The sequence below is a fragment of the Geotrypetes seraphini genome, chromosome 7 (genome assembly GCF_902459505.1).
Source record: "Geotrypetes seraphini chromosome 7, aGeoSer1.1, whole genome shotgun sequence".
In the NCBI taxonomy this organism is placed as follows: Eukaryota; Metazoa; Chordata; class Amphibia; order Gymnophiona; family Dermophiidae; genus Geotrypetes; species Geotrypetes seraphini.
The window spans coordinates 177,752,501-177,779,407 of NC_047090.1; the positions used below are offsets into that span (position 1 = coordinate 177,752,501).

At 45.1% G+C, this 26,907-nt stretch overlaps 1 protein-coding gene across 1 annotated transcript in view; it reads right to left on the bottom strand.

The window, feature by feature from the left end:
- Positions 1-9,689: 9,689 nt before the first annotated feature.
- KCNK13 (potassium two pore domain channel subfamily K member 13) overlaps positions 9,690-26,907 on the bottom strand; it is a 100,509-nt gene continuing 83,291 nt past the window's right edge. The window contains exons 2-3 of the mRNA XM_033953475.1: positions 11,864-12,766; positions 9,690-9,904 (exon numbers count right to left, since the gene is read on the bottom strand). Of these exons, the coding sequence (XP_033809366.1) occupies positions 11,874-12,766 (893 nt within the window). The 3' untranslated portion in view covers positions 9,690-9,904; positions 11,864-11,873. The remainder of the gene's footprint in view (positions 9,905-11,863; positions 12,767-26,907) is intronic.

A 26,907-nucleotide genomic window follows, 5' to 3' on the forward strand; every position in this document is an offset into this window, starting at 1 on the left:
ATGATATCTTTTGTATATGGAAGAACAAGAAGGAAAGTCTAGTGCATTATCTTAATACTTGTCACAGGAAAGTGGAATTTACTCTTTCCTTTAGTGTTTCGGAAATCTCTTTATCAGATGTTAATATTCAGTTGAAAAAAAAAATAATTTTTTTCTACCTGTGCCTTTAGAAAGCCAATGGACCGGAACTCTATTACATTTTTTTCGGTTTTCATCCGATTCCAGTGAAAGACATTTTATCCTTCTCTCAATTTTTACACCTTTGATGGATCTATTTGTCAGATGAAGTTTTTAAGCAACAATCATTGGATTTGATTTAGAAAATTATTAATAAAGGTTAACTGGAAGGAGTGTTCCAAAGAGCCTATAGAAGAGGTTATGTTACATAAGAACATAAGAACTGCTGCTGTTGGGTCAGTCAATGGTCCATCGTGCCCAGCAGTCCGCTCCCAAGGCAACCCTTAGGTCAAAGACCAGCCCTAACTGAGACTAGCCTTACCTACGTATGTTCTGGTTCAGAAGGAACTTGTCTAACTTTGTCTTGAATCCCTGGAGGGTGTTTTCCCCTATAACAGCCTCCGGAAGAGCGTTCCAGTTTTCCACCACTCTCTGGGTGAAGAAGAACTTCCTTACGTTTGTACTGAATCTATCCCCTTTCAGCTTTAGAGAATACCCTCTCGTTCTCCATACCTTGGAGAGGGTGAACAACCTGTCTTTTTTTATTAAGTCTATTCTCTTCAATATCTTGAATGTTTCGATCATGTCCCCTCTCAGTCTCCTCTTTTCAAAGGAGAAGAGGCCCAGTTTCTCTAATCTCTCACTGTGAGTTTTTTCTGCAGCCTAAATCCCCTTCAGAAGACAATGAAGAATATGCTCTATGGGTTTTTAACTTTTGCACAGAACAATTTTCAAGGGTCCCTTATTTTGAAGAAATATTGCCATATACAAGAGGTGAAAGGTTCCTTTTAGGGTAAATCCTTATGGATTGCACATCGGAGAAATAAAAACTTAAAGAACTATTGTGTCCATCACACATATTACCATCTAAAGGCCAGATGTGGCTCGGGCCAGATGTGCAGTGTTATGGAGGGTGCTACTATGTTCAATAACCTAGTGGACAAACGGATATATGAATTGAGGCATGTCACAAACTGTAAAACTGATTGTGTAATTTATGGGATTACATGTCCGTGCGATAAAATCTATGTGGGTCACACCTTGCATACACTTAATGTAAGATTGGATGAACATAAAAGTAACATCGGTAGACAATGTCTGGGGGCCCCTCTCATCAAACACTGTGTTGCAATTTCAACATGACTTCTTTGTGTAGCTGGTTTTAAGAAAGGCTTGGATAATTTCCTGTAGGAAAAGTCCATAGTCTGTTATTGAGAAAGATATGGGGGAAGCCACTGTTTGCCCTGGATCGGTAGCATGGAATGTTGCTACTCCTTGGGGTTCCGGAATTTTTTCTTACTCTTTGGGATTCCAGAATCTTGCTATTCTTTAGGATTCTGAATGGAATGTTGCTACTCCTTGGGATTACGGAATCTTTTGTTACTCTTTTGGGATTCCAGAATCTTGCTATTCTTTAGGATTCTGAATGGAATGTTGCTACTCCTTGGGATTACGGAATCTTTTGTTACTCTTTGGGATTCCAGAATCTTGCTATTCTTTAGGATTCTGAATGGAATGTTGCTACTCTTTGGGGTTCTGGAATCTTTTGTTACTCTTTGGGTTTTTGCCCGGTACTAGTGACCTGGATCATCCACCGTGAGAACGGGCTACTGGGCTTAATGGACCATTGGTCTGACCTACTAAGGCTATTCTTATGTTCTTATGTGATGGTTTTGGACTGGGTATACCAGGGGAAAAGAGGAGGGGATTTAAAAAGATATCTTTTACAAGAGGGAGCAACGCTGGATTTTCAAATTGAAGACTTTGGTACTGTTAGGGTTAAATAATAATATGAAATGGCCACGGGTCCAATTAGATGTAACCACACGGAACCCTTCTATTGGCTGGGCTCCGTAGATCTATTAAGTTTGTAGCTGTCATGTTTGTGAAAGTGTCAGTGGTGGGTGGCTGTCTCCCTTATATGATTTCCTGGTAGACGATGTGTTTCCTGCTTGTCGGTTGATCCCGGATGATCCCTGCTCGAGTCATAGTTTATTGGTGAAGTTGTGATGTTGGTGAGCCTTGCAAACACAGCTCCTGAAGATGCCAGGTGGCGAAACACGGTCTTGTGTTGAGCTGAATGCTTTATGACTTGAAGAACAGGACCATCATGAGGACAGAGAGGCCTGCCGATTGTGTTTAAGAAACTGTGATTTTCATGGGCTAGACTGTTGTGCAACTCTCAGTTTGAAGCCTCTCTGACTACATGATCATGGACTAATGAACTCATGAACTAACCAAGACCCAGTTTTGTAGAATGTGTGTGAAAGTTGGGAAGTGAGTGTGAGTTAATGGGGATTAGGTTCACTGACTAAATTATTCTGATATTTATTAATAAATTAAGTATTGGTAAGTTTTAAAAGTACTGTAATGAACTGAACTGTGGGAGATAAGATTAAAATTGAATTGATTCAGATAATACTTGTTAGTATTAAATATATAAGAACATAAGCAATGCCTCTGCTGGGTCAGACCTGAGGTCCATCATGCCCAGCAGTCCTCTCACGTGGCGGCCCAACAGGTCCAGGACCTGTGCAGTAATCCTCTATCTATACCCCTCTATCCCTTTTTCCAGCAGGAAATTTTCCAATCCTTTCTTGAACCCCAGTACTGTACTCTGCCCTATTACGTCCTCTGGAAGCGCATTCCAGGTGTCCACCACACGTTGGGTAAAGAAGAACTTCCTAGCATTCGTTTTGAATCTGTCCCCTTTCAACTTTTCCCAATGCCCTCTTGTTCTTTTATTTTTAGAAAATTTAAGAATTTGAGTTATATATTTTGAAGAGAGATGTTAACTTTAATTTATGGAGGAGTGTGTGGCGCGATGGTTGAAGCTACAGCCTCAGCGCCCTGGGGTTGTGGGTTCAAACCCCGCGCTGCTCCTTGTGACCCTGGGCAAGTTACTTAATCCTCCATAGCCCCAGGTACGTTAGATAGATTGTGAGCCCACCGGGACAGAGAGGGAAAAATGCTTGAGAACCTGATTGTAAAAACCGCTTAGATAACCTCGATAGGCGGTATATAAAATCCTAAACTTATTTAACAGGTTTTTTGGTTGGTTTTTTTTTTTTTTTTGCTTTTCCCGGGTTTATGGGGCCGATGAATTGAGATCCCTGATTCACAGGTACAACTTGCCGCAAAACGCTTGCTGCGTCGGATGTGTTGCAGTGGTGAAGAATAAAACTTCAATGGAAAAGTGATTGAATATGTGAACAGGACCCATTCTCATAAGATAAGAACATTTTGAGGACGGTTGTATCTGCGCTGATATTTTGACTGTGTGGTACTCTTGAGATTGCACTTCTGGATTTTATGGAAAACATCACAAATGATTAGGATGTGTTTTTTTAACTAATTATACTCACTGTAAAGATTTTTGGATATTTTGAAAGAATTAATGGGGGAGATTTTTATGTATTTATTTTATATTCAATTTTCTATGCTGTCCTGGTGGGTTCACAGTCTATCTAATTTACCTGGGGCAATGGTGGGAGGAGGGGATTGGGTGATTTGTCCAGGGTCACAAGGAGCAGTGTGGGATTTGAACCCACAACCTCAGGGTGCTAAGGCTTTAACCACTGCACCACACACTCCCTCCAATGCCAACGATTAAAGCAAGGAGCTTATTTGATATTCATCTGAGAGGCTGTGAAGGAATCAGGATTCTACCTCACGAATGATACTATTATATCAATGGGCAGCAGAGGGCGCTGGTTCATTGAGCTGGCAGTTTGGCTATCCTCCAGGAGGTGGCGCTAAACGGGTTAGAAAACAAACAGGAGAAACTGCCTTCACACCGGTGAACGGCAAACAAAACAACAAAGGTGACCAATTGGTGCTCAGTCTCTTTTATTATGATAGACTCGACACGATCGTGTTTCGACCCACGGGGGGGCCTACCTCAGGAATCTTGTAGTAATCAGAATGTACAAAATTTGCAAATCATTCTATGAAACACCACTCCTTGGTGAACCAGTGGGCTGTTATCTGGGCTGCAGTTGGTTCACCAAGCAGTGGTATTTCACAGAATGATTTGCAGATTTTGTACGTTCTGATTACTACAAGACTCCTGAGGCAGGCCCCTGTGGGCCGAAACACGATTTCTAGTCTGTGGCAGGCACATTGTATTTTAACCCCTCTGATAATTTTTCCCTAATGTCTAATAGTCGCACCCGCACCCAAAGGCATGCGAGCTTTTCTCAAAATAGCTTTTCTCTTGGATTTTAAAACTATACTAATGCAACGGCTAATCCCAGAGACTCCTACTTTGGCACAACATTTACAGATGGAATGACGGAGATTATCCAAGTAAGACATTCTTGGAGGCATATGGGTTGCAGTCAATTTGGGAGCCTTTTTGGAATTTGCTGACACTGAAGCAGATTACTGAACTTGTAAACATAGAAGCAACCCGCTCTACTCTGTAACACCTCTGGACATGTCCAGAAATCCTCTTCTGTAATCCGCCTTGAACCGCAAGGTAATGGCGGAATAAAAATCACTAATGTAGAAACATAGAAAAATGACAGCAGATAAGGGCCAAAGCCCATCAAGTCTACCCACTCTGCTGACCCACCCCCTTAGTCTACTCTCCTAGAGATCCCACTCCTAATGACCCATCTCCTTAACTCTACCCTCTTAGGGATCCCACATGGGCATCCCATTTACTCTTAAAATCTTGCACGCTGTTGGCCTCGATCACCTGTACCGGAAGCTCGTTGCAATGATCAACCACTCTTTCAGTGAAAAAATACTTCCTGGTGTCGCCATGAAATTTCCCGCCCCTGAGTTTGAGCGGATGCCCTCTTGTGGCTGAGGGTCCCTTGAGAAATAAAATATCTTCTTCCACCTCGATACGTCCGGTGACATATTTAAATGTCTCAATCATATCTCCCCTCTCCCTACGTTCTTCGAGAGAATACAGCTGTAAATTGTTCAACCTCTCTTCGTATGAGAGATCCTTGAGCCCAGAGACCATCCTGGTAGCCATCCGTTGAACCGACTCTACTCTCAGCACATCTTTACGGTAATGTGGCCTCCAGAATTGCACACAGTAATGCAATATTACTCTGCAGTTTATCTTCTATTAAAGCAAGCGAGACTACTTTTGGCTATTAGCGGAAGAAGTGGGGTAGGGGAGAAAATATTAAATGGTTTGACGATGTATATATTGAAACTTTCAGTTTCTGTACCCTGATATTACGAACACATGCATGCATTTTTTTCTTATGTTGGCTCAATAAAATATCTCTAGAAAACGAAAATATATTCTACGCGCTGTTTGAAGTCTACGCTATGATTCTCACATACATCCACATGAAACGCTTACAAATATATGCACAAGGACAAGTGGAGAAAAACAGACCTCAAGCCACTCTCATCACAGGTACTGAAAAAAAACTCCACTTAAACAACATACTTCACTGCTTTCAATTCTGTGATAAACTGTGGATGATCTAAAACATGAAAAATCGATAACAAGAATCTTGTGACTAGTGATAAGTTCAATTGAAGGAGGCAGATACGCAGAAAAAAAGAAGCCAAAGACCAAGTGGTTATCCAAAAAGCGCAGTAAAGTGCTCCCCCGGTCATTCGCGGTCGGTGATTCGCGGTCCCGGTCATTTGCGGTATTTTCCGACCACGGATGACCGGGCAGGAGAGGGCAGTCGGAGAGGCAGGAGAGAGCAGCCGGAGCGCCGGCGAGTGAAGGAAATCACTCGCGGTATGCTCCGACCGCCTCTTCCTGCACTAAAGTCGGGCCTCACCAATCAGGAGCTGCTTTGACATACAACTTGATTGGTGAGGCCCGACTTTAGTGCAGGAAGAGGCGGTCGGAGTATACCGCGAGTGATTTCCTTCACTTGCCGGTTCTCCGGCTGCTCTCTCCTGCCTCTCCGGCTGCCCTCTCTTGTCTCCCCGATAAAAACCGTATTCACATTTTTCAACATTCGTGGGGGTTCCTAGAACGGAACCCCCGCGAATATCGGTGGAGTACTGTATATCAACACTGTCTCAAAGATACAACAAAGTAACCACTTATCTTCAAAGCTCTGTCGTCCAAGGCAGGCCAAAATCTTGCAGTCAACTGCACAACTTCCTGACAGGGCACCACCTGTTTTGCCACCAGAATGGGGGGCTGCCTCAGGGAAAAAGCACTTTTCAATCTTCTCGTTCGCGTTTCAGCGCATCAAAACAGCAAAGTCCGTGTTCAAGGTCCGTGTTGTTGAGCCTAAAGACTGAGGAATGTTTTTCTCCACTTCTCCTTGTGCATATATTTGTAAGTGTTTCATGTGGATCAGGGGTCTCAAAGTCCCTCCTGGAGGGCCGCAGTCCAGTCGGGTTTTCAGGATTTCCCCAATGAATATGCATTGAAAGCAGTGCGTGCACATAGATCTCATGCATATTCTTTGGGGAAAACCCGACTGGATTGCGGCCCTCGAGGAGGGACTTTGAGACCCTGTTTTAATCCCACTGCTGCTCTGTGAGGCTAGTGGAGGGGTGGGCAACTCCGGTCCTCAAGGGCCAGAATCCAGGCCAGTGCATGCACATAGATCTCACACATATTCCTTGGGGAAACCCTGAAAACCCGACTGGATTGCGGCCCTCGAGGAGGGACTTTGAGACCCCCTGAAGTGGATGTATGTGAAAATCGTAGCGTAGACTTCAAACAGCGCGTAGTATAATTTTTTTGTTTTCTGAACAGTTATACGGCTGTGCTTTATTTAATAAATGGTCAATAAAATATATTACAAAAAAAAAAAAAAAATGGCCTACATTATAGGCGACTGAGTCCTTCAGAGAATTGTGCTTAGCGGCGCCTAGATGCCAAGTGATAGGTGCCCATCCTTTGTAGAATCACGTCTAAGAAGATAGGCACTTATCCCTCTAATTAGGGCTCCTTGTACTAAACCACGGAAGAGCTTCTTACCGCGGATCGGTGAGGTAAACACTCCGACGCTCATTCAACTCCTATGAATACCTATAAAGATGCACGTGTAAATTCTAATCAGTGTCAATTAGTACTGATAATTGCTTCTTAGTGACTCCTTAATTAAATTGTGCATGCAAATTAAAGGCGTGCCCAAATTTCCACGCACAACCCAAAGCGCTATATGTAGAATCCAGGAGCTAGCGTGCAGAATTGCCATTATAGAATGCTAGCTGAGCGCCCATATTTTAGGCTTAAATGTTAGCAGTAAACACTACAGGAGAGGTTCTTGAAGATAGGAAGTGAGGTAAAATGAACAACTCAAACAGTGTGCAATCCTCACTCAGCAGGATAAACCATTCAAAACAGAACAGACCAACTTGTGACGTTCTTCAATTTTCTTTATTCAAAAACTTTTCTTTTTTCTTATCATTCTTGCTCCAATGCTCAAATGCCCGACGGGACCCGTTTCGCCAAACTGGCTTATCAAGGGTTCCAGCAAGGAGCACTTAATTTGGCTTCCTCTTGCAGCCGAGGAAGCCAAATTAAGTGCTCCTTGCTGGAACCCTTGATAAGCCAGTTTGGCGAAACGGGTCCCGTCGGGCATTTGAGCATTGGAGCAAGAATGATAAGAAAAAAGAAAAGTTTTTGAATAAAGAAAATTGAAGAACGTCACAAGTTGGTCTGTTCTGTTTTGAATGGTTTATCCTGCTGAGTGAGGATTGCACACTGCTTAAATGTTAGCCCCACTTACAGAATTGCCCTCCATATACCTCCCCCTGCAGGGAAAACATTTTCGATTTGATTCGATTAAAATTGATTCTCCTTCCTAATCCATTGTGCTGTCCTCTGTCCCACCCATCCTCCTGTTCAGCACTTCCTGTCCTCCCTCTCCCCCTGTGAAGCACTTTCCGCCCTCCTCCTCATCCCCCCCCCCCCCCCAGTGAGGCCTAACATACCTCCAGGGCCACCTAAAGCAGCAGCGGTGGCAGTGGACGGCTAGCAGACCCAGGCTCTGAACAGGCTTGTTCACGTCCTGCCCCGTCATCTGGAGACCCTGGAGCTATGTCAGTGAGTCCAATTTTGGGGGGAAATGGATCGATTTGAATCGATTCACCGATCGAATCAGCGAATCGGGCGGCCATACTAAATACGAAATGACAGTTTCTGTGTACTAACTGAGGGAGTCTATAAATTAGGGGCCTAGATCGGCCTTCCTAGCCAGTGGCGTAGTAAGGGGGGGTGGACCGCCCCAGGCTCCGTCTTGGTGGGGGCGCCTCTCGATCCCCCCCCCCTCAAGCCCAACCTTCCCCACTCCCTGTATCTCTTCGCCAGCACAAGCAACTACTCTAGCCTTCTGGTCGCGCCAGTCTGGCTCCCTCTGAAATTACTTCCGGGATCAGGGGACCAGGAAGTGACAAAAGGGAATGCCAGTTCGAGCAGTAGGCTGGAGAAGCTGCTCGCACAGGCGAAGATTTAAAGAGGTACGGGGTGGGAAGGGGGGCTTGAGTGTGGCGGGGGGGAGGCGGTGGAGAGGAGGGCGTGGCGGGACGCCACCGCCCCGAGCGCCTCCTACCCTTGCTATGCCACTGTACCTAGCCAATCTGGGGCCCTAACTTTATTACTTAAAAAGCCTAATTGGTACCAATAATTGGAAATTAACAACTTATAATTAACGTTAATCGCACTTAATTGGATGGTAGGCTCCTAGTCCAAGTTGCCTACCAGAAAGTGGGTGTGGTTAGGGGCTTATCGTGGGCCTGTTTTGGAGTTAGGTGCCGGTATTTAGGCCAAGAAAACCCTGGCCTACATATGGTACACCTGAGGTTAGGATGCCTATTACACTTCTGCCTCAGTATTCGCTGTGATAGGGGATTAACAGACCTGCGAATGCAGAAAAACAGCGAATAACTTTTTCATATGTTATTCACGGTTTTCGATGAAAAACTATCGTGAATAGGGTGAAACCGCGAATAACATGGTGGGGAGACCTGGCCTGTTCCTGAAGGAGAGGCAAAAAAACACGGTGAAGAAAGTGCCGGGAATCGGCGGTTTTCTCTGTAAACACTTGGAATCGGCGATTTCTCTCTGCAAGCTGACGTAATGGGGGGGGGAGGGGGGAGCCAGCAAGCAAGCTAAAAACCGTGAATAATCGAAACCGTGAATGCTGAAACCGCAAATACGGAGGGAGAAGTGTAACATCTAAGACCACTTTAGGCACCGCTAAGTGTGATTCTATAAAGTGCACCTAACTTTCATAGAATCGTGCCTTACCACTCAGCGCCTAAGTTTTAGGCGGACATTTATAGAATCGGGCCCTGAGTGCAGTGTGCGATCCATGTCTATTTCCCGCTTATAACCTGCCCATTTCCCACCTCCTAACACAGCATACAGTTGACGTGCAAATTAGCGCAGGCGGTCATATCGCCACAGTACCAATTACCGTGCTCATACGATAGCAACGCATGCTAATTTGCATGTTCACTGATTAATGTGCTTTGTTAAAAGGTCCTTTTTTTCTTCCCTAAATATATTTCTTGATAGTTTGCGTGCCTCCCAGGCCAATTTTTAAAATACCATTTTAATTTTGAAATGAATAAAATGTGGCACCAAAACCTCCATTCTCCTTGTAACAGAACAAATTCGCGACACCGGACCATATGTTATAAAAGTCCACTGAAGGAGGCAACCCTTAATGTAGCCGTGGCGACGGGAAGATGGCTCGCTGGTAAACAGGCAAACCTCAGAGCATTGGAGGCTCTGGTTCCTCTTCTGATGTTCGAACACAGGAAGGCAGGTCTGTACAGGATATGACATATAAATAAAGAAAAAATACTTTAAAATGCTATTGATCAAAATTTTAAAAACTTTGCACAAATTAAACCCAATTGCAGTCTGTTTTTCTGGTTAATTGAGAGTGTGTTAGAAACCTTGTCTAACACACTCACAATTCTACGCCCCCCCACCCGCCACCTCCTGCCCTGAAGCACCAGTGGTCCTGAGCTGCATCCCTCAAGCCCCGAAGTAGCAGAAGCAGGCAGCGGTCCTGAGCCACAAAACCCCCTCCCTCCCTCTCTCTCTCTCTTCCTTACCTGAAGTGCAGCGGTCAGCAGGAGACACAAGCTGCTCGCAGCCAGCCCCGTGAGGGCTTTTCCTCTGACGCTTCGCTTCCAACGCATCAGAGGAAAGGCCCTGCCAGGGCAGGCCACAAACAGCCTGATTTGATGCTGCCGCGGCGGGTAAAGAAAAGCGAGAGGAAAGGAGAAAGAGGGCTTACGGCTCAGGACTGCTGCTTGCTTATGCCACTTCGGGGCTTGAGGGATGGAGGATTTGCGGCTCAGGACACTGCCGCTGGTGCTTCAGGGGACATTTTTTTTTTTTCTCACCGGCAATTTTTTGGCCAGTTGTGTGAGAGTCCCGGTTAACCCTTGTGTGATGCATTTGGATTATCATTTCCAGATCTGACATTAATGAAGTTCCAATAGTAACAAGACAAGCAGAAATTACTGGAAGGTACATCTGCTAGACTTGACCTGTCTTCCATGAATGACCAGTTGAGGGAGGGTAAGGGAGAGAAAGGTGAAGCCTGGGAGTAACTGTTGCTAATTGTCTACCAAACACATGTTGTGAAAGATCTTCCATTTGAGGATCTCATTCGTTGGGTAATGCTCGCTCTCTATTACCATCTCTAATGCGCTTCCAGAGGACGTAATAGGGCAGAGTACGGTACTGGGGTTCAAGAAAGGACTGGACAATTTCCTGCTGGAAAAGGGGATAGAGGGGTATAGATAGAGGATTACTGTACAGGTCCTGGACCTGTTGGGCCGCCGCGTGAGCGGACTGCTGGGCGCGATGGACCTCGGGTCTGACCCAGCGGAGGCATTGCTTATGTTCTTCTGTTCTTATGGGAGAGGAGGAGATAGTGGATGCTGCGGATGGACCATTTGGCCTTTATCTGCCATCATGTTTCTGTTTCTATAACCATAAAGCTCTATGACATCACAATGCAGGTGCAAAGAGCCTTAGCCTATAGGAAGAGGAGATGCAAATGTTAAGAGCCTTAGCCAATGCACTTCCAGAGGACGTAATAGGGCAGAGTACGGTACTGGGGTTCAAGAAAGGATTGGACAATTTCCTGCTGGAAAAGGGGATAGAGGGGTATAGATAGAGGATTACTGCACAGGTCCTGGACCTGTTGGGCCACCGCGTGTGCGGACTGCTGGGCACGATGGACCTCTGGTCTGACCCAGCGGAGGCACTGGGTGTCAGGTCAAAAGCGCGCCAGGATAAAGGCGCGCCCAGACAATTGAGCGCAGCGCACGCCGCTGCGCCGCTCTAAATTACTATTTTTAGCGCTCCGACGGGGGGGCGTGGGGGTAACCCCCCCACTTTACTTAATAGACATCGCGCCGCGTTGTGGGGGCGTTGTGGGGGATGGGGGGGTTGTAACCCCCCACATTTTACTGAAAACTTCACTTTTTCCCTGTTTTTAGGGAAAAAGTTCAGTTTACAGTAAAATGTGGAGGGTTACAACCCCCCAAACCCCCCATAACGCCGGCGCGATGTCTATTAAGTAAACTGGGGGGTTCCCCAACAAAAACCCCCGTCGGAGCCCCTAAAAACTGTAATTTAGAGCGGCGCGGCGGCGCGCGCTGCACTCAATTGTCGGCGCGCGCTTTTGTCTTTCGCGCCGTTGTCTATGAACCAAGGCACTGCTTATGTTCTTATGTTCTAATTCATACAGGTTTGTTTTTTTACCTTGCTCACTTTATCTATCAACACTTGTTTCTGCTAGTCTGTTATTCATAATTGCTAGGGCGCCCACGCCTCCCGCGAAGCCATTGTGTCTGGAAGTTGTGTTCATTTGTCTGGGGTAGCCATTTGCAGTCTCCGAGAGCTGTTTCTGCATGATTGCCAGCGAGACCTTGTTGGAGGCCAAGAAATCTTTCATGGAGATCATCTCCCCAGACATCCTGCGGCCGTCGGTCTCGCTTTCATTCACGGCGTCTGTTTCGATGGAGATATTCCGTCTAGTTCGAACGTTCCCTGGCATGACAACATTCCGCCTGGATTTTAAGAGTTTTCTTTGGCATTTCTGGCAGCACGGGCAATCCATTTTCTTTAAGATCCAGTTTACACATTGCTTTATGACAATGGAGATGACATTAAATAATGAATAGATACAGCAGACCCCCATGAGGATGAAGACAAAGTTGCCAAATCTGTACAGTCCCTGGCTTTCGTATTTGGCATTCTGGCTACTGACAAGGTCACCAAAACCAATGGTGCTGAAGGCCACAAAACAAAAATAGAGCGAGTCAAAGTAACTCCATTCCTCAATTGGTGTGTACATAGCTGAGGCACAACAGGAAATAATGATGGATGCAATGCATAAAATGAGCATTACGTAGTACACAGAAGGCTTCCACCCTGCTAAGCTGTCCACCTCTGAGTGGCCAGACCCTCGCCGACTGTCGTGAGGAACATTGCCTTTTCGTTTCAGCTGCCTCTCATGAAAGGACTTCATGATGTAGGCTATGACGGTAATCAGTCGTTCGAGGAACAGGTTGAAGAACAAGATGGTCCCTGCGCATCCGATCAGACCATAAAATATCAAAAATATTTTGCCTCCAACGGTTGCTGGCGTGGTCATGCCAAAACCTAGAAGAGAACCAGAAGTGGGAATTAAGAGATTGCATGATTAGGTAGGATGGAATAAGAAAGGAATGGAGAGTCAAATTATGCAAACATATTGACCCACTAACTTATAACACTACACTATGAACCGACTTTCCCCCCCCCAACTGTTTTTTGTTGTATCTTCCACAGAACTCGGCCGATTCTTATGAAATTTAGTGTGTCGTGTCCTGAATGAAGTTGATATAAAACGTAAATATTTCCCATCACAACACTACCTTGTGAAAATGAATTGTGAACTTAATAAAAGCACATCAAAAAGTTTTATGGCGTATCTTGCAGAAAAATGTAAATTCAAAAAGTAACGTTTCAATGAAGCACGAAGGCACGCACTCAGCCTTGGCCACCACTGATCTATGGACTTGTCAATGATGCTCTGCTTCAGCTCAAATAAAGATGAGGCGCTCTTTAAGGTCTTCGACGTTAGATATCGCTGTCTGGTAGATGCGTTTCTGTATCAGATCCAGATCTAGTAGTCAACTGGATCTGGATCTGGTGAATTCAGAGGTAAGAGGTCTAGACCAATAAAGTCTGGAGTCTCCCGATGTAGCAGTTCTATGGTGTCCTTTGCCCGATGTGCTGGGGCATTGTCCTGTTGGAAGATAAAGTTGTCTCCCGACATGTGACGAATCACAGCTTCTGCATCAAGAGGACGCCCTGGTAGTATGCGCCATTGATTTTAACTCCAGGATCGATGAAGAACAGATCTGTGAATCCAAGTTTCAAGATTGTGACTGAGACCATCACTAATTGGCTGAAGGTCAGGCGGGTCTGTAGTAGGCATTTGGCATTAACCTCACGCTTCAGTATTGTTGACAGCATGTATAGGTGATCATTCTATGTGTTAATTGGTGGAGCTTGAAGGGACATGTCTTGTAGTTTTCCATATGCTGTTTAAAGCTGTAAATCCAGACTCTGTTTGCCTTCTCTTGCTGAAATACTGCAAGGACATTTATGTTTGAAAAGATGTGTGTTATCTTGTTGTGAAGTGACTTCAATTGTTTTCATAAGCCATATTTGCAATCAGCTTTAGATAAGAAGCACTGCTAACCACAGCACCCTCTGTGGACTTCAATCTTTAGATAGAAAGATGCTTGTTATTTTCTTTAAAGTTTCATGTGACCTGTGTCCATATATGGTTTGCATTTACGTCACATGCTGACACATGCTGACAACACTGATTCATGTAAAATGATATAAAAGAGATGTAAAGCTGACAATAAAGCGGACATGTTTGGAAGATGATTTCTGGTCTTTAAGATATGTCCCCAGGTGCACCTGGCTTCCAAATGACAGAGAAAGTATGGGGCAGGAATTGGGACCTAAATCCTTTTCAGATCTATAAACCAGATGAAGCTGATGCTATGCTCTGGGTACTTGGTCAAAAGCTGCTTTCGCTGTTTCAAGCATGTGTCTTTGTTGTGTAAAGTTAACTCTTGGGCACGACGCTTTATAAGATACTTTAATTTCAGATCGTCATGAATTATCCTAACCACAGTTGTCTGGCTTATTCCTGCTTCTCTTGCTATTTGACGAATTGTTTGGTGTGTTTGTGGCGCATCCTCCTGGCTCAGTACAAGATCACGCACAACGTCAAGGTGCTCTTGTGTATAAATTGAGCGCAGTCGTCCGCTGCCTGGCTTACGATCCACCGTGCCCGTTGCTCGGATCTTGCGTAGCAATACATCAAAGCCGTTTTTGTTCCAACCCTTCCGTGGGAACTCTTTCAACAATCGTCGACTGCTTCAACCTTTTAGCAGTACCAAATTCTTTATCAGAAGCAAGTTCTACAGTGAAAGCCATTTTGATACAGAGACTGTTTACAAATCATCGTCTGCTTCTGCGCATATCCCATAGCAACAATTCATTTTCACAACGTAGTGTTGTGGTGCAGTGGGAAATATTTACAACATTTTACACCTGCAAATCAAGTTACTTGCAATCTAAGGTTTTACTGTATTACAGTTTACTGATTATAATTTACCCTGGTTATTCTACAGCAGTGTTCTTTGACACCTATGGAACAGCGGAAATAAAATAATTATTTTGTGGACTGGCACCGGTCCGCGGACTGGCACTTGAAGAACACTGGGCTAAGTCGTGCCCATCTCCACTCAATCTCCGCCCCAGACTCCGCCCCCATAATAGTACTAATTGTAACATCATTTTTTCCATTCATTTTTCATATATACACACAATAAAATTGTATTAACAACACATAATGGTTAACCACAAAATTAAAATACACAAAGCACACTGTATGCTTTTTAACATTCATTCCTACCAGAAAACAGATAGCCCCATGCAAATGCAGGACCAAAAACTAAAAGTACTAATATTTAAAAATAAATCCTAAGGGGTCCTTTTATCAAGGCGCGGTAAGGGTTTAACGCGCAGAATACCGCATTAAACCACTTGCCGTGCTAATTGCTAACGCCTTCATTGACGCATTAGTATTTTGGCTTGCCACGGGGGTTAGCGCGTGATGAAATGTCCGATGCGCTAACCCCCGTAGCGCGCCTTCATAAAAGGAGCCCTAAGATGCAAGACTTTGCAAGGAGTACAACCCCAGAGGAAAAGAAACAAATGCATTTCTTCCTGAACAGACAAATCAATCACTAAATAAAAAAACCTAAAAGCATTTCCCCTAATGTTGTTGTCTCTCTCCCTCCATGTGCCTTGCCTTCTGGCCTGCCCCCCGGTGTTATCTTTGGGCCAGTCCACTGTGCGATCAACGGAGCGTCTTCGGGCTGGCTCCCTGAGTGCTGTATTGCACAAAGCTGTGGGCAGCGGCTCCTCGCGCGTGTCCCGCATCTCATCTGGAAGCCTTCCCTCTGACGTTGCGACGTCAGAAAGAAGGCTTCCGGTTCAGGCGCAGGACGTGCGTAGGAGCCTTTTCCCATGGCTTTGTGCACTGCAGCACTCAGGGAGCCGGCCTGAAGACACCGTATTGATCGTACTGTGGACCAGCAGCTGAAGAACCCTGTCTTGGGCCCAATGGACGTGCCGGCCCTGTGGACCGGCAGAAAATTTCTGCAGACCGGGTCCACGGACCGGCGGTTGAAGAATACTGTTGTACAGTACAAGGTTTATCCTAATTGACAAACAGACAGTGTATAGCTTGGATTTGTTTTCTGGTACCAATGTACATTTCTTTGTAGTCCATCAGTCAAGGGCAGGGGTTAGGTGAAGAGGTCTGTTTTGATTCCTTTCCTAAAGTTGAGGAGATTACTTTCAATAACCAAACCAAAACCACTTCCATGGAGAACTGGTGCACTGGAGTTTCAAAAGAATAAACCTAAATGTATACAGCTCCCATAGGCACAATCCTACGAATCAGACAATGAGTGCTACCTGTCTGACCTTTTGGCGTATAAGGATCTGCTTAAGAAAAGTTCATTTCACTGATGAGTCATTTATTAATCGTCTGAGGCCCATCCTGCTACTGCACAGAATAAGAATAATAAAGGCTTTAAGAACACATTCACAGGGTGCTGTGAACATCTGCTGTCTCTCCGTGACCGACAGTACTGAACACTAATGGTACATGATTTAGGAGACTGGTGTGCGGAGGAGGCTTACACCACGTGCATCCGAGGCCTTTGCTGCTGTCCTTAGGGGAATCAGATGAACGGGGAGAGGGGGGGGGGGTGGTATTTTTATGTCCACAACAGATTAGTGATGTGTGATCACAGTTTCTAAATTTCACAAAAATCATGTATACAATGTAAAAAATATATAACAAGAGTGGAATGAAAAAGATGAATTTATTAATTCGTCAATTCAATTGTACTGATAGATAATTCATGAAAGAAGGCAAACCTCAGACCGTTCTGCTCTGTCTCATAACAGCCTAGGGCTATTTGACAAATGCAATATAATGGTTTCAATCGTTCCTCCTCCTTCCTTTTGATATAAATACAATCATTTGGTAAGTGTGACAATTAATATAATACTAGGGAAAAAAAATTTTTGTAGTAGTTTTTATATATTAGTTAAAATGATTGTCAAAAAATGAAAAAATCATGAAATTAATGGCTAAAGCATCTGCCATTTTAAAAAAAATTGATATGTTCAGTTTTGGCATCTGGAGAGCGAGCAACGTTAAATGGTTCATAGACAAAATCGCGCGAGACAACGGCGCGCCGACAACTGAGCGCAGACAACTGAGCTCAAGGTTGATGGCGCGCCGAAGAAAAGCACTATTTTAAAGGGTTCCGATGGGGGGTGTTGGTGGGGAACCCCCCTATTTTACTTAACAGACATCGCGCTGGCGTAGTGGGGGGTTTGGGGGGTTGTAACCCCCCTCATTATACTTGAAACCAAACTTTTTGCCTGTTTTTTAGGGAAAAAGTTCAGTTTTAAGTATAATGTGGGGGGTTACAATCCCCCAAACCTCCCACAACGCCAGTGCAATGTCTGTTAAGTAAAGTGGGAGGGTTCCCCCCCCACACCCCCGTCGGAGCCCTTTAAAATAGTGCTTTTCTTTGACGCGCCGTCAACCTTGCGCTCAATTGTCTGCGTTCAGTTGTCGGCGCGCCGTTCTCTCGCACGATTTAGTCCCGTCACCACGTTAAATACAAGTTTTCAAGTTTTATTTTTTTTTAATTTTATTTTTATTCATTTACACATCAAAGATCAAAACACTTTGATAAAGGAAACTAAATACTCAAAGAAATTATTATCAAAACACAAATTCCTATTACAATGATCGTAGTCCACATTAGGAGAGAGAATAAAGCCATACACAATCAAGGGGAGTTGAATTAAAGGAGAACAATACTCGGTCATACTAACGTATGCCTAAAAAATACAGGTTCTTTTGGTTACCATATTTTCACGCATATAACGCGCGCGTTATACACGATTTTTACAAACCGTGCATAACCTTGCGCATTATACGCGTGAGCGTGTTGTATAAATTTTTTTTTACATCGTTCCCCCCCCCCGACGTCCGATTCACCCCGCAGGACCGCTCACACCCCCACCCTGAAGGACCGCTCGCACGCACCCGCACCCCCACCCTGAAGGACCGCTCACACGCACTCCCACCCGCACCCCCACCCTGAAGGACCGCTCGCACCCCCACAGCCTCCCGACCCCCCCCATCATGTAGAAGCTCCTACCGGTGTCCTGCTGCTTCCTCTTGACGGTCCCGGCCCTTCTGTGAGTCTTGCGCCTGTGCTGCTTCCTCTTCCGGCGGTCCCGCCCTTTCTCTGACGTCAGTATACAAAAATTTTTTTATATATATTTCGGTTTCCCGCGCGCTATACCCGTGTGCGCGTTTTACATGGGTGCGCGTTATCTACGTGAAAATACGGTAATTACATTTAGGCCTGAGTAGCTGGGATTAGAGAGGGATCGGGGGGCTGAATGGCAGCCTTTCCTTATAAGAAAAATTGCAGTTGTTCTGGCTCGTAGAAGATATACTTGTTCGCCTGATAAGTAATACAGCATTTACAAGGAAACCTAAGTTGAAAAGTTGCTCCCAGAGCCAAAACTAACTGCCGAAATGCCAAAATTTTTTTGTGGCTAAGCTGCACCCACTTTGAAACATCAGGAAAAATTGCAATTTTGTGATTGTAGAATTCAACACTTTCCGTTCTATAAAAAAGACGAAGAAGAGCTTCTTTATCAAGTTTCAAGTTTTATTAAAATTTTGATGTATCGCAATATCATTAATTCAAAGCGATGTACAATTAAAAACAGGGTCAGAAACTCACGAACATGACGTCCTGACACATAAGGGAAGTCAGGAGAACTACAATAAGCCCTAATAAAGGACACATGAAAGGAAAGTACAAAAGGAGGGTAAAAAACATTGAAAGTATTGATAAAAATTGAAAAGAAAATTCAATTTCTCGGAGCCTAAGACAGAGGACATGTGAGTTTATGCAGAGAATGGGATCAAAAGAGACTCTGATAATGAGGTCTCAAAAGCATCCTTGTACAACCAACATTTTAACAGTCATAAGAACATAAGCATTGCTTCTGCCGAGTCATACCATAGGTCCATCACAACCAGCAGTCCGCTCCCGCGGCGGCCCTCCAGGTCAATGACCTGTAGTGATCTATTACTCATTATACCCCTGGATCCCCTTTCCCTTCAAGAACTCGTCCAATCCCTTTTTGAAACCCAAAATCGTACTCTGCTCAACCACCTCCTCTGGAAGCGCATTCCAGGTGTCCACCACCCTCTGGGTGAAGAAGAACTTCCTAGCATTTGTTCTAAATCTATCTCCCCTCCATTTTTTTGAGTGCCCTCTAGTTTTTGTTGCCCCCGCCAGTCTGAAGAATCTGTCTCTCTCTACCTTCACCATACCCTTCATGATCTTATAAGTTTCTATCATAACCCCTCTAAGTCTTCGCTTTTCCAGGGAAAAGAGCCCCAGCCTCTCAGCATATGAGAGGTTTTCCATGCCCTTTATCATTTTTGTTGCTCTTCTAATGCTATCTAAATGGATATAAGTATTTTAGCATCTAGCTAAGGCTGATCTCCAAAAATTACTTCTATCTTGGGGAAAGAGAATAAAATATATTTTACTACATTTTGGCAGCTATAGAACCAGAAAAACATTTCTGTCAACACTGCTTTTTGACTTTATAATTTTTTCAGCTTTTTAGTTTTCCAGTCACTTTTGTGGAATCTGTATTTATACCGTACTTATTTTTAGCACGGTATACATTTATAGTAAATGTGATAAATTTGGTAAATTGCTCAGAAAGTCGCCTTTTTAGTCTATTTCTAAAACTATAAGATCTGTAAAGTTTCAATTCAGTTGTTGCCATACTAGTATATTAAGTAAGCCCTAATCTCAGTTCAGCTGTTTATTTCTGGCTTAATGCACAGTGGTTACTTCAGTGTAGCAAGTATTGCAATACACAAAAACTGAGCACTAAACTCATGTAAACTTTGGTTCCTGGGCCAGGCACCTGATACAGGGAGGATGCCATCTAAACAGCCCCCAAATCTCTACCCTCATATTTATACTGACCCATAGAAGAGTCCTCAGGGTCACACTGTTTAGGGAGAGTGGGGGATTTGGACTTGTATACCGCCTTTACATATAGATTCTTCAAGCATTTTCCCTATCTGTTCTGGTGGACTCATAATCTATCTAATGTGCCTGGTGCAGTGGAGAATTAAGTAACTTTGCCCAGGGTTACAGGGAGCAGTGCGGGGTTTGAACCCACAACTTCAGGGTGCTCAGGATGTAGCTCTAACCACTATGCCACACACTCTTGACACTGCCTTTGAAAATGGTACTACAACAAACATCCATGATATCACGTTAACCTCAGCTGATATACCCCTCCCCCCCTTTTACTAAGTTATGGTAGATGTTTCTACCGCAGCCAGATGCGCTGAATACTTTGACACTCATAGGAATTCTATGAGTGTTGGAGCATTTAGCGCTGTGGGCTGTGGTAGAGACCTCTACCGTGGCTTGGTAAAAGGGGAAGATAATTTTCTAAGATGGCATCCATTGAAGAAAATGACTGAGAACACTTCCCTGGGATAAAGTAGGTGGTATTGGTCTGCTGGTTAGGCCAGAAGTGGTTTGTTTGTTTGTTTTTGGGGGGGGGCACTGTCTGATCAAGAGTCTCCCTTGTGCATTGAGCCGGGGCAAAGAGGTGCTAGGCCTAGCGAGCGTCTGTTAAAATGAAGATAAAGTTATGAATTGACTACTTCTAGTGTAACATTGAGGTGAAAATCCAAATACACACAATATCAAACGGTGAACCAGTTGATATTGTGTATTTGGATTTTCAAAAGGCATTTGACAAAGTACCTCTTGAAAGACTTCTGAGGAAATTAGAAAGTCATGGGAAAGGAGGTAATGTCCTTCATCGTTTTTTAGTACAAGCTAAGTACTTGTGATAAATTATTTAAACTAAATGACTGATATCTATATATATAAAATCGGAGGTATGTATGTGTGTATGTATGTGTGTGTGTATGTGCCGCGATCACTCAAAAACGGCTTGACCGATTTGAACGAAACTTGGTATGCAGATCCCTCACTACCTGGGGTGATATGTTCTGGGTGTCTCCCGGCCCCCCTGCACACGTGGGCGGAGCTACAAACAGAAAATTAGATTTCACCCATTCATGTCAATGGAAAAAATGTAAAAAGCTGCCATTCTCACTGTGACCAATTTGGACGAAACTTGGTATGCAGATCCCTCACTACCTGGGGTGATATGTTCTGGGGGTCTCGCGGCCCACCTGCACACGTGGGCGGAGCTACAAACAGAAAATCAGATTTCACCCATTCATGTCAATAGAAAAAATGTAAAAAGCTGCCATTCTCACTGTAATTCAAAAACGGCTTGACCGATTTGGACGAAACTTGGTATGCAGATCCCTCACTACCTGGGGTGATATGTTCTGGGGGTCTCACGGCCCACAACTCTATTTTGCTTGCTCAAGGGTGGGTTCACCCAAGAATTTATATGTTCTTGCTCCAGGAGGTGAAACTAAAATTGTTGTTTATAATCACGTTTTGCGTTAGTTGTATTGTATTCATTTTGTCAAATATTTCACTTTATAATTTGAATATTGTACTTTTTATTAAGCTGTAAAAAAATACTTTCATTCACCACTATAAAGTATCTTTATTTGAATCCATTTAGAGTGTTATTGCTATAATTAAATACCCGTGCAACGCCGGGGCATCAGCTAGTATTTGATAAGGAAAGTTAAAGATAAGAGAAACTTGAATTAACAGAAGGTTGGAGGTTTTTTAACCAATGAGGATCTTCCCTTTCAAGTTTGCTGACAAAGTCAACAACTGGTGGCAAACGAGATTCTGAGGTTTTTCCTCCTGTTGTCCTGGGCATTTGAGGATTGCTGACCCGGGTATAAGAAGGTGATCAAGGTTTTTCACTTGCATTAAGACTACATTAAAAGCAGAAGAGAATAGTGAATAAAGAGAAAGAGTATTTGAGTAACTGGAATAGATATTTTTCTCTTGAAATGCCTGTATAGATTGTGGGCCTGATTCTCTAAAAGTGCGTCCCGATTTTAGGCAGCTGTAGGCATCCTACAGCTGTCTAATCAGCCAATCGGGATGCACGTTTTTTTTAAAAAATGCTCCCCAGGCAGGCCGCCTATATTGAAGGCGAGGCCCGCAAGACACCTAGGCCCTGATTCTGAATAGGACGCCCGGGAGAGGCGTCCTATTCAGAATCGGCCTAAACTAAACCCCGATTCTGTAACCGGCGTCCATGTTACAGACGCGGGTTAGAGAAACGGGTTAGATTAGACACGGCCCGCTACACTTATCGCAAGGGATCTCTCTGCCGCTATAAGTATAGCGGGCCGCGGCCCCCTGACCAGGAGGGTGCCCAAACCCTCTGCCCGAAGACGCACCCCCCCGACACTACCGACCGCCTCCCCGACACTATCGACCGCCCCCCCCCGACATTACCGATCTCACACCCCCCCAACAATATCGATAGCTGGCAGGAGGGTGCCCAATCCCTCCTGCCCGAAGATGCACCCCCCCGGCGCTAACCCCCACTCCACCAAACCTGTTCTTAGATGGGTCTTGCACGTCTTGAGCCGGCAGGCACGCCTCGTCGAAATGAAGCGGGCCCGCCCCTTCCCGGCCCATCCCGCCGAAGCCTAAGGCCTGTTTGGCCCAGGCTCTAGAAGCCTGGACCAATCAGGCCTTAGGTATAGCGGGTCCGCCCATCCCCACTTAATCTAAGGCCTGATTGGCCAATCAAGGCCACCATTGTCCACCATCTAAGAACAGGTTTGGTGGAGTGGGGGTTAGCGCCGGGGGGGTGCGTCTTCGGGCAGGAGGGATTGGGCACCCTCCTGCCAGCTATCGATATTGTCGGGGGGGGGGGCGGTCGACAGTGTCGGGGGGGCGGTCGATAGTGTCGGGGGGGCGGTCGATAGTGGGGGGGGTGCGTCTTCGGGCAGGAGGGATTAGGCACCCTCCTGCCAGCTATCGATATTGTCGGGGGGGGGATTGGTAATGTTGGGGGGGCAGTCGGTAGTGTCGGGGGGGGGTGTGTGTCTTCGGGCAGAGGGTTTGGGCACCCTCCTGGTCAGGGGGCCGCGGCCCGCTATACTTATAGCGGCAGAGAGATCCCTTGCCGCGATAAGTATAGCGGCCGCGTCTACTTACAATGTAGGCCAGCATTCTGCTGGCCTACATTTTAAGCTTCTCCTCTACTAGGGAGACGCGTAGGGCCACCTAGGTTCAGCCTAAGTCCCGCCTAAGGCCCTTAGACGAGCTTAGGCATCTTGCGGGTCTCCCTGGGCTCCCGGAGGCGCCTTCAGGCTTGCCTGGGGAGCATTTTTTTAAAAAAAACGTGCATCCCGATTGGCTGATTAGACAGCTAAAATCGGGATGCACTTTGGAGAATCAGGGCCTGTGTGCTTGGTGTAAATAGTGGGGTTCCCCAGGGGTCTGTACTGATGACACAAAAGTTGTTAAATTGCAAGAGGATTGTGAGACTGGAAGACTGGGTGTCAAAATGGCAGATGACGTTTAATGTGAGCAAGTGCAAAGTGATGCATGTGGGAAAGAGGAACCCAAACTATAGCTGGGTGATGCTGGGTTCTGTGTTAGGAGTCACTGTCCAGGAAAAGGATCTAGGTGTCATTGTTGAGGATGCGTTGAAACCCTCAGCTCAATGTGTGGTGACTGCTAAGAAAGCAAATACAATGTTAGGAATTATCAGGAAAGGATTGGAAAACAAAGATGAAAATGCAGTTCTGGTCCCCATATCTCAAAAAAGATATAGAGGAATTAGAATAGGTACAGAGAAGGGCAACAAAAATGATAAAAGGGATGGGACAACTTCCCTATGAGGAAAGGCTAAAGTGGCTAGTGCTCTTCAGCTTGGAAAAGAGACGGCTCAGGGGTGATATAGAGTTCTATAAAATAATGATTGGAGAATAATGATTTGGAGTGGAATGGATAAATGTAAATCACTGGTTCACTCCAAAAATACTAGGACTAGGGGACATGTAATGAAGCTACTAAGTACTAGACTTAAAACAAACCAGAGAAAATATATTTTCACACATAGACTGAAGCTGAGGGGGGACAGGTTCAGGACGAATATCAGGAAATTCTGTTTCACGCAGCGAGTGGTGGACACCTGGAATGCTCTCCCAGAGGAAGTAATTGCAGAATCCACCGTTCTAGGATTTAAGGGTCAACTAGATGCACATCTCCTTAAGAGTGGCATAGAGTAATACGGATAAGGGTAAATTAGATGCACATCTCCCTTGAGAAGCAGACAGTGATATGGGGGACTAAAACTAGGCCAGGGTACAACTGGCGGGGCCTCCGCATGAGCGGATCACTGGACTTGATGGACCCAGGGTCTGATCCGGAGATGGCAATTCTTATGTTCTTATGTTCTCTGGACCCTCTCGAGTATCGCCATATCTTTCTTTAGGTACGGCGACCAGTACTGGACGCAGTATTCCAGATGCGGTCGCACCATTGCCCTGTACAGCGGGAGGATAACTTCCTTGGTTCTGGTAGTGATACCTTTTTTGATAATGCCCAACATTCTGTTCGCCTTTTTCGAGGCCGCTGCGCATTGTGCTGCCAGTTTCATTGTTTTATCCACCATAATCTCCAAGTCCTTTTCTAGGTTGCCTTTTCCCAATGTCATCCCCCCCCCATTGTGTAATTATACATCGGGTTCCCTTTCCCTATATGCATAACTTTACATTTCTCCACATTGAAGTTCATCTGCCATTTATTTGTCCACTCCGTCAGTTTGTTCAGGTCCCTTTGGAGTTCTTTACACTCCTCAACAGATCTAACCGTACTGGAGAGTTTTGTGTCATCCGCAAATTTAAATTTACTTAGCGATTATTCTTCCTTAATAAATGACGGGAAGGAGTTCCATATTCTGGGTGCTGTAACCGCAAAGATCGTATCTTGTCTTGTATTTATTATACTAAGCGATGGAATTACTAGGTTTTTGTCCTCTGATCTCAAACTTCTAGTAGGAATATATGGAATAATGTACCTTTCTAGGAATGATGGGGCTTTAGTTGTTAATATTTTGAATGTTAATATTGCTATTTTATAGGAGATTCTGTGAACAATTGGAAGCGGCCTCAAAGAAAGCAAACAAAATGCTGGGCATCATTAAGAAGGGTATCACAACCAGGACGAAGGAAGTCATCATGCCGCTGTATCGAGCGATGGTGCGCCCGCATCTGGAGGACTGTGTCCAGTATTGGTCGCCGTACCTCAAGAAGGACATGGCGATACTTGAGCGGGTCCAGAGAAGAGCGACGAAAATGATTAAGGCTGTTCATACGCTGACAGGCTGGACAAGCTGGGGCTCTTCTCCCTGGAGAAGCGGAGACTTAGAGGAGACATGATAGAAACTTTCAAGATTATGAAAGGCATAGAGAAGGTAGACAAGGAAAGATTCTTCAGACTACGGGGAACCACAAGTACAAGGGGGCACTCGGAGAAACTGAAAGGGGACAGGTTTAGAACTAATGCTAGGAGGTTCTTCTTCACTCAGCGGGTAGTGGACACATGGAACACTCTCCCAGAGGATGTGATCGGGCAGAGTACACTACGGGGATTCAAAGAGGGATTGGATAGATTCCTGAAGGATAGGGGGATTGAGGGGTACAGATAGGGGTAGATAGGGTATAGAAGGAATATACATAGAAAAATAAGGGGACATAGGGCTAAATCAAGAAAACCTGACGGGTCATGGACCTGATGGGCCGCCGCGGATGCGAACTGCTGGGCGCGATGGACCTCTGGTCTGACCCAGTGGAGGCAACTTCTTATGTTCTTATTTCTGTGAACAGTTGGAAGCCAATGAGCTTCTTTAAGAAGAGGTGTCACATGATCGAATTTTTTCCTGTTCATTATAATTTTCCTGTTCATTATCATTTTAATTACGGATTTCTTTAAGGGCGACTCCTTTATAGAGCGGGTTGCAATAATCTAACTTTGAAATGATCAGCGAATGTACAAGGATATTCAGTGATGATGAGTCCAAGAAAGGAGCAATTGATTTGATCATTCGAACCTCTGAAAACACTACAGCACTAATTTGGACAAGGAAGTCAGTCCTGGTGCTATTCAAATAGCAGCCTTCTCTCCCCCCCCCCCCCCGGTAAATATTCGCCAGCATGAGCAACTTCTCTGGTCTTCTACTCGCACCAGCTTGGCTCCCCTCTGAAATCACTTTGTGGTCGCGGGGCCAGGAAGTGATGTCAGAGGGAAAGCCAATGCCGGTGTGAGCAGCAGGCCGGATAAGCCGCTCGTGCTGGCGAAGATTTAAAAAGGTACCCGGGGAGGGGAAAGGGAGGGCGCGTGAGGTGGGGGGAGCGGCGGCAGGGAAGGAGCGGGTAGGGGGAGGGGCAGGAGGATGGGGAGGTAGGTGCGGGAAGCGTCAACATTCCGCACGCCTCCTGCCCTCGCTACGCCACTGACCCAGCAGTATCCTTTTCATTCTATAATCGTGTGCACATTTTTAGCACTGAGCGTGCAACTTGGTTGCACAGGTTAGAGAGTCGTTCCCAACTGTACACGAAACGCAGCTTTTTGTTAATGCTTTCCTATGAAATATTGCTATACACTTCTCCCTCCATATTCGCGGTTTCGATTATTCATGGTTTTTAGCATGCTGGCTCCTCCCCCCCCCCCCCAATTACATCAGCTTGCATAGAGAAATCGCCGATTCCCAGCGTTTACAGAGAAAATCGCCGATTCCCAGCACATTCTTCACCATGTGTTGCCTCTCCTTCAGGAACAGGCCAGGTCTCCCACCATGTTATTCGCGGTTTCACCCTCTTCACGACGATTGTTAATAGAAAAGAGCAAATAACATATGAAAAAGTTTATTCACGGTTTTTCTGTATTTGCGGTTCTGTTAATCCCCTATCACAGCGAATACGGAGGGAGAAGTGTACCTGCTTCAGTTTTAAGATAACAGTGTTAATGAAGATCTGATCTTGAACATTTTGCCGTTTTATTGCTAAACTCTGGATTGATAATGCGTCTGTCTACTGCTTGTTAGGTGTATTCGACCAAAGGATTATTATGTGTGTAACCAATATGTTATCAAGCACAAAAAACCAGGGA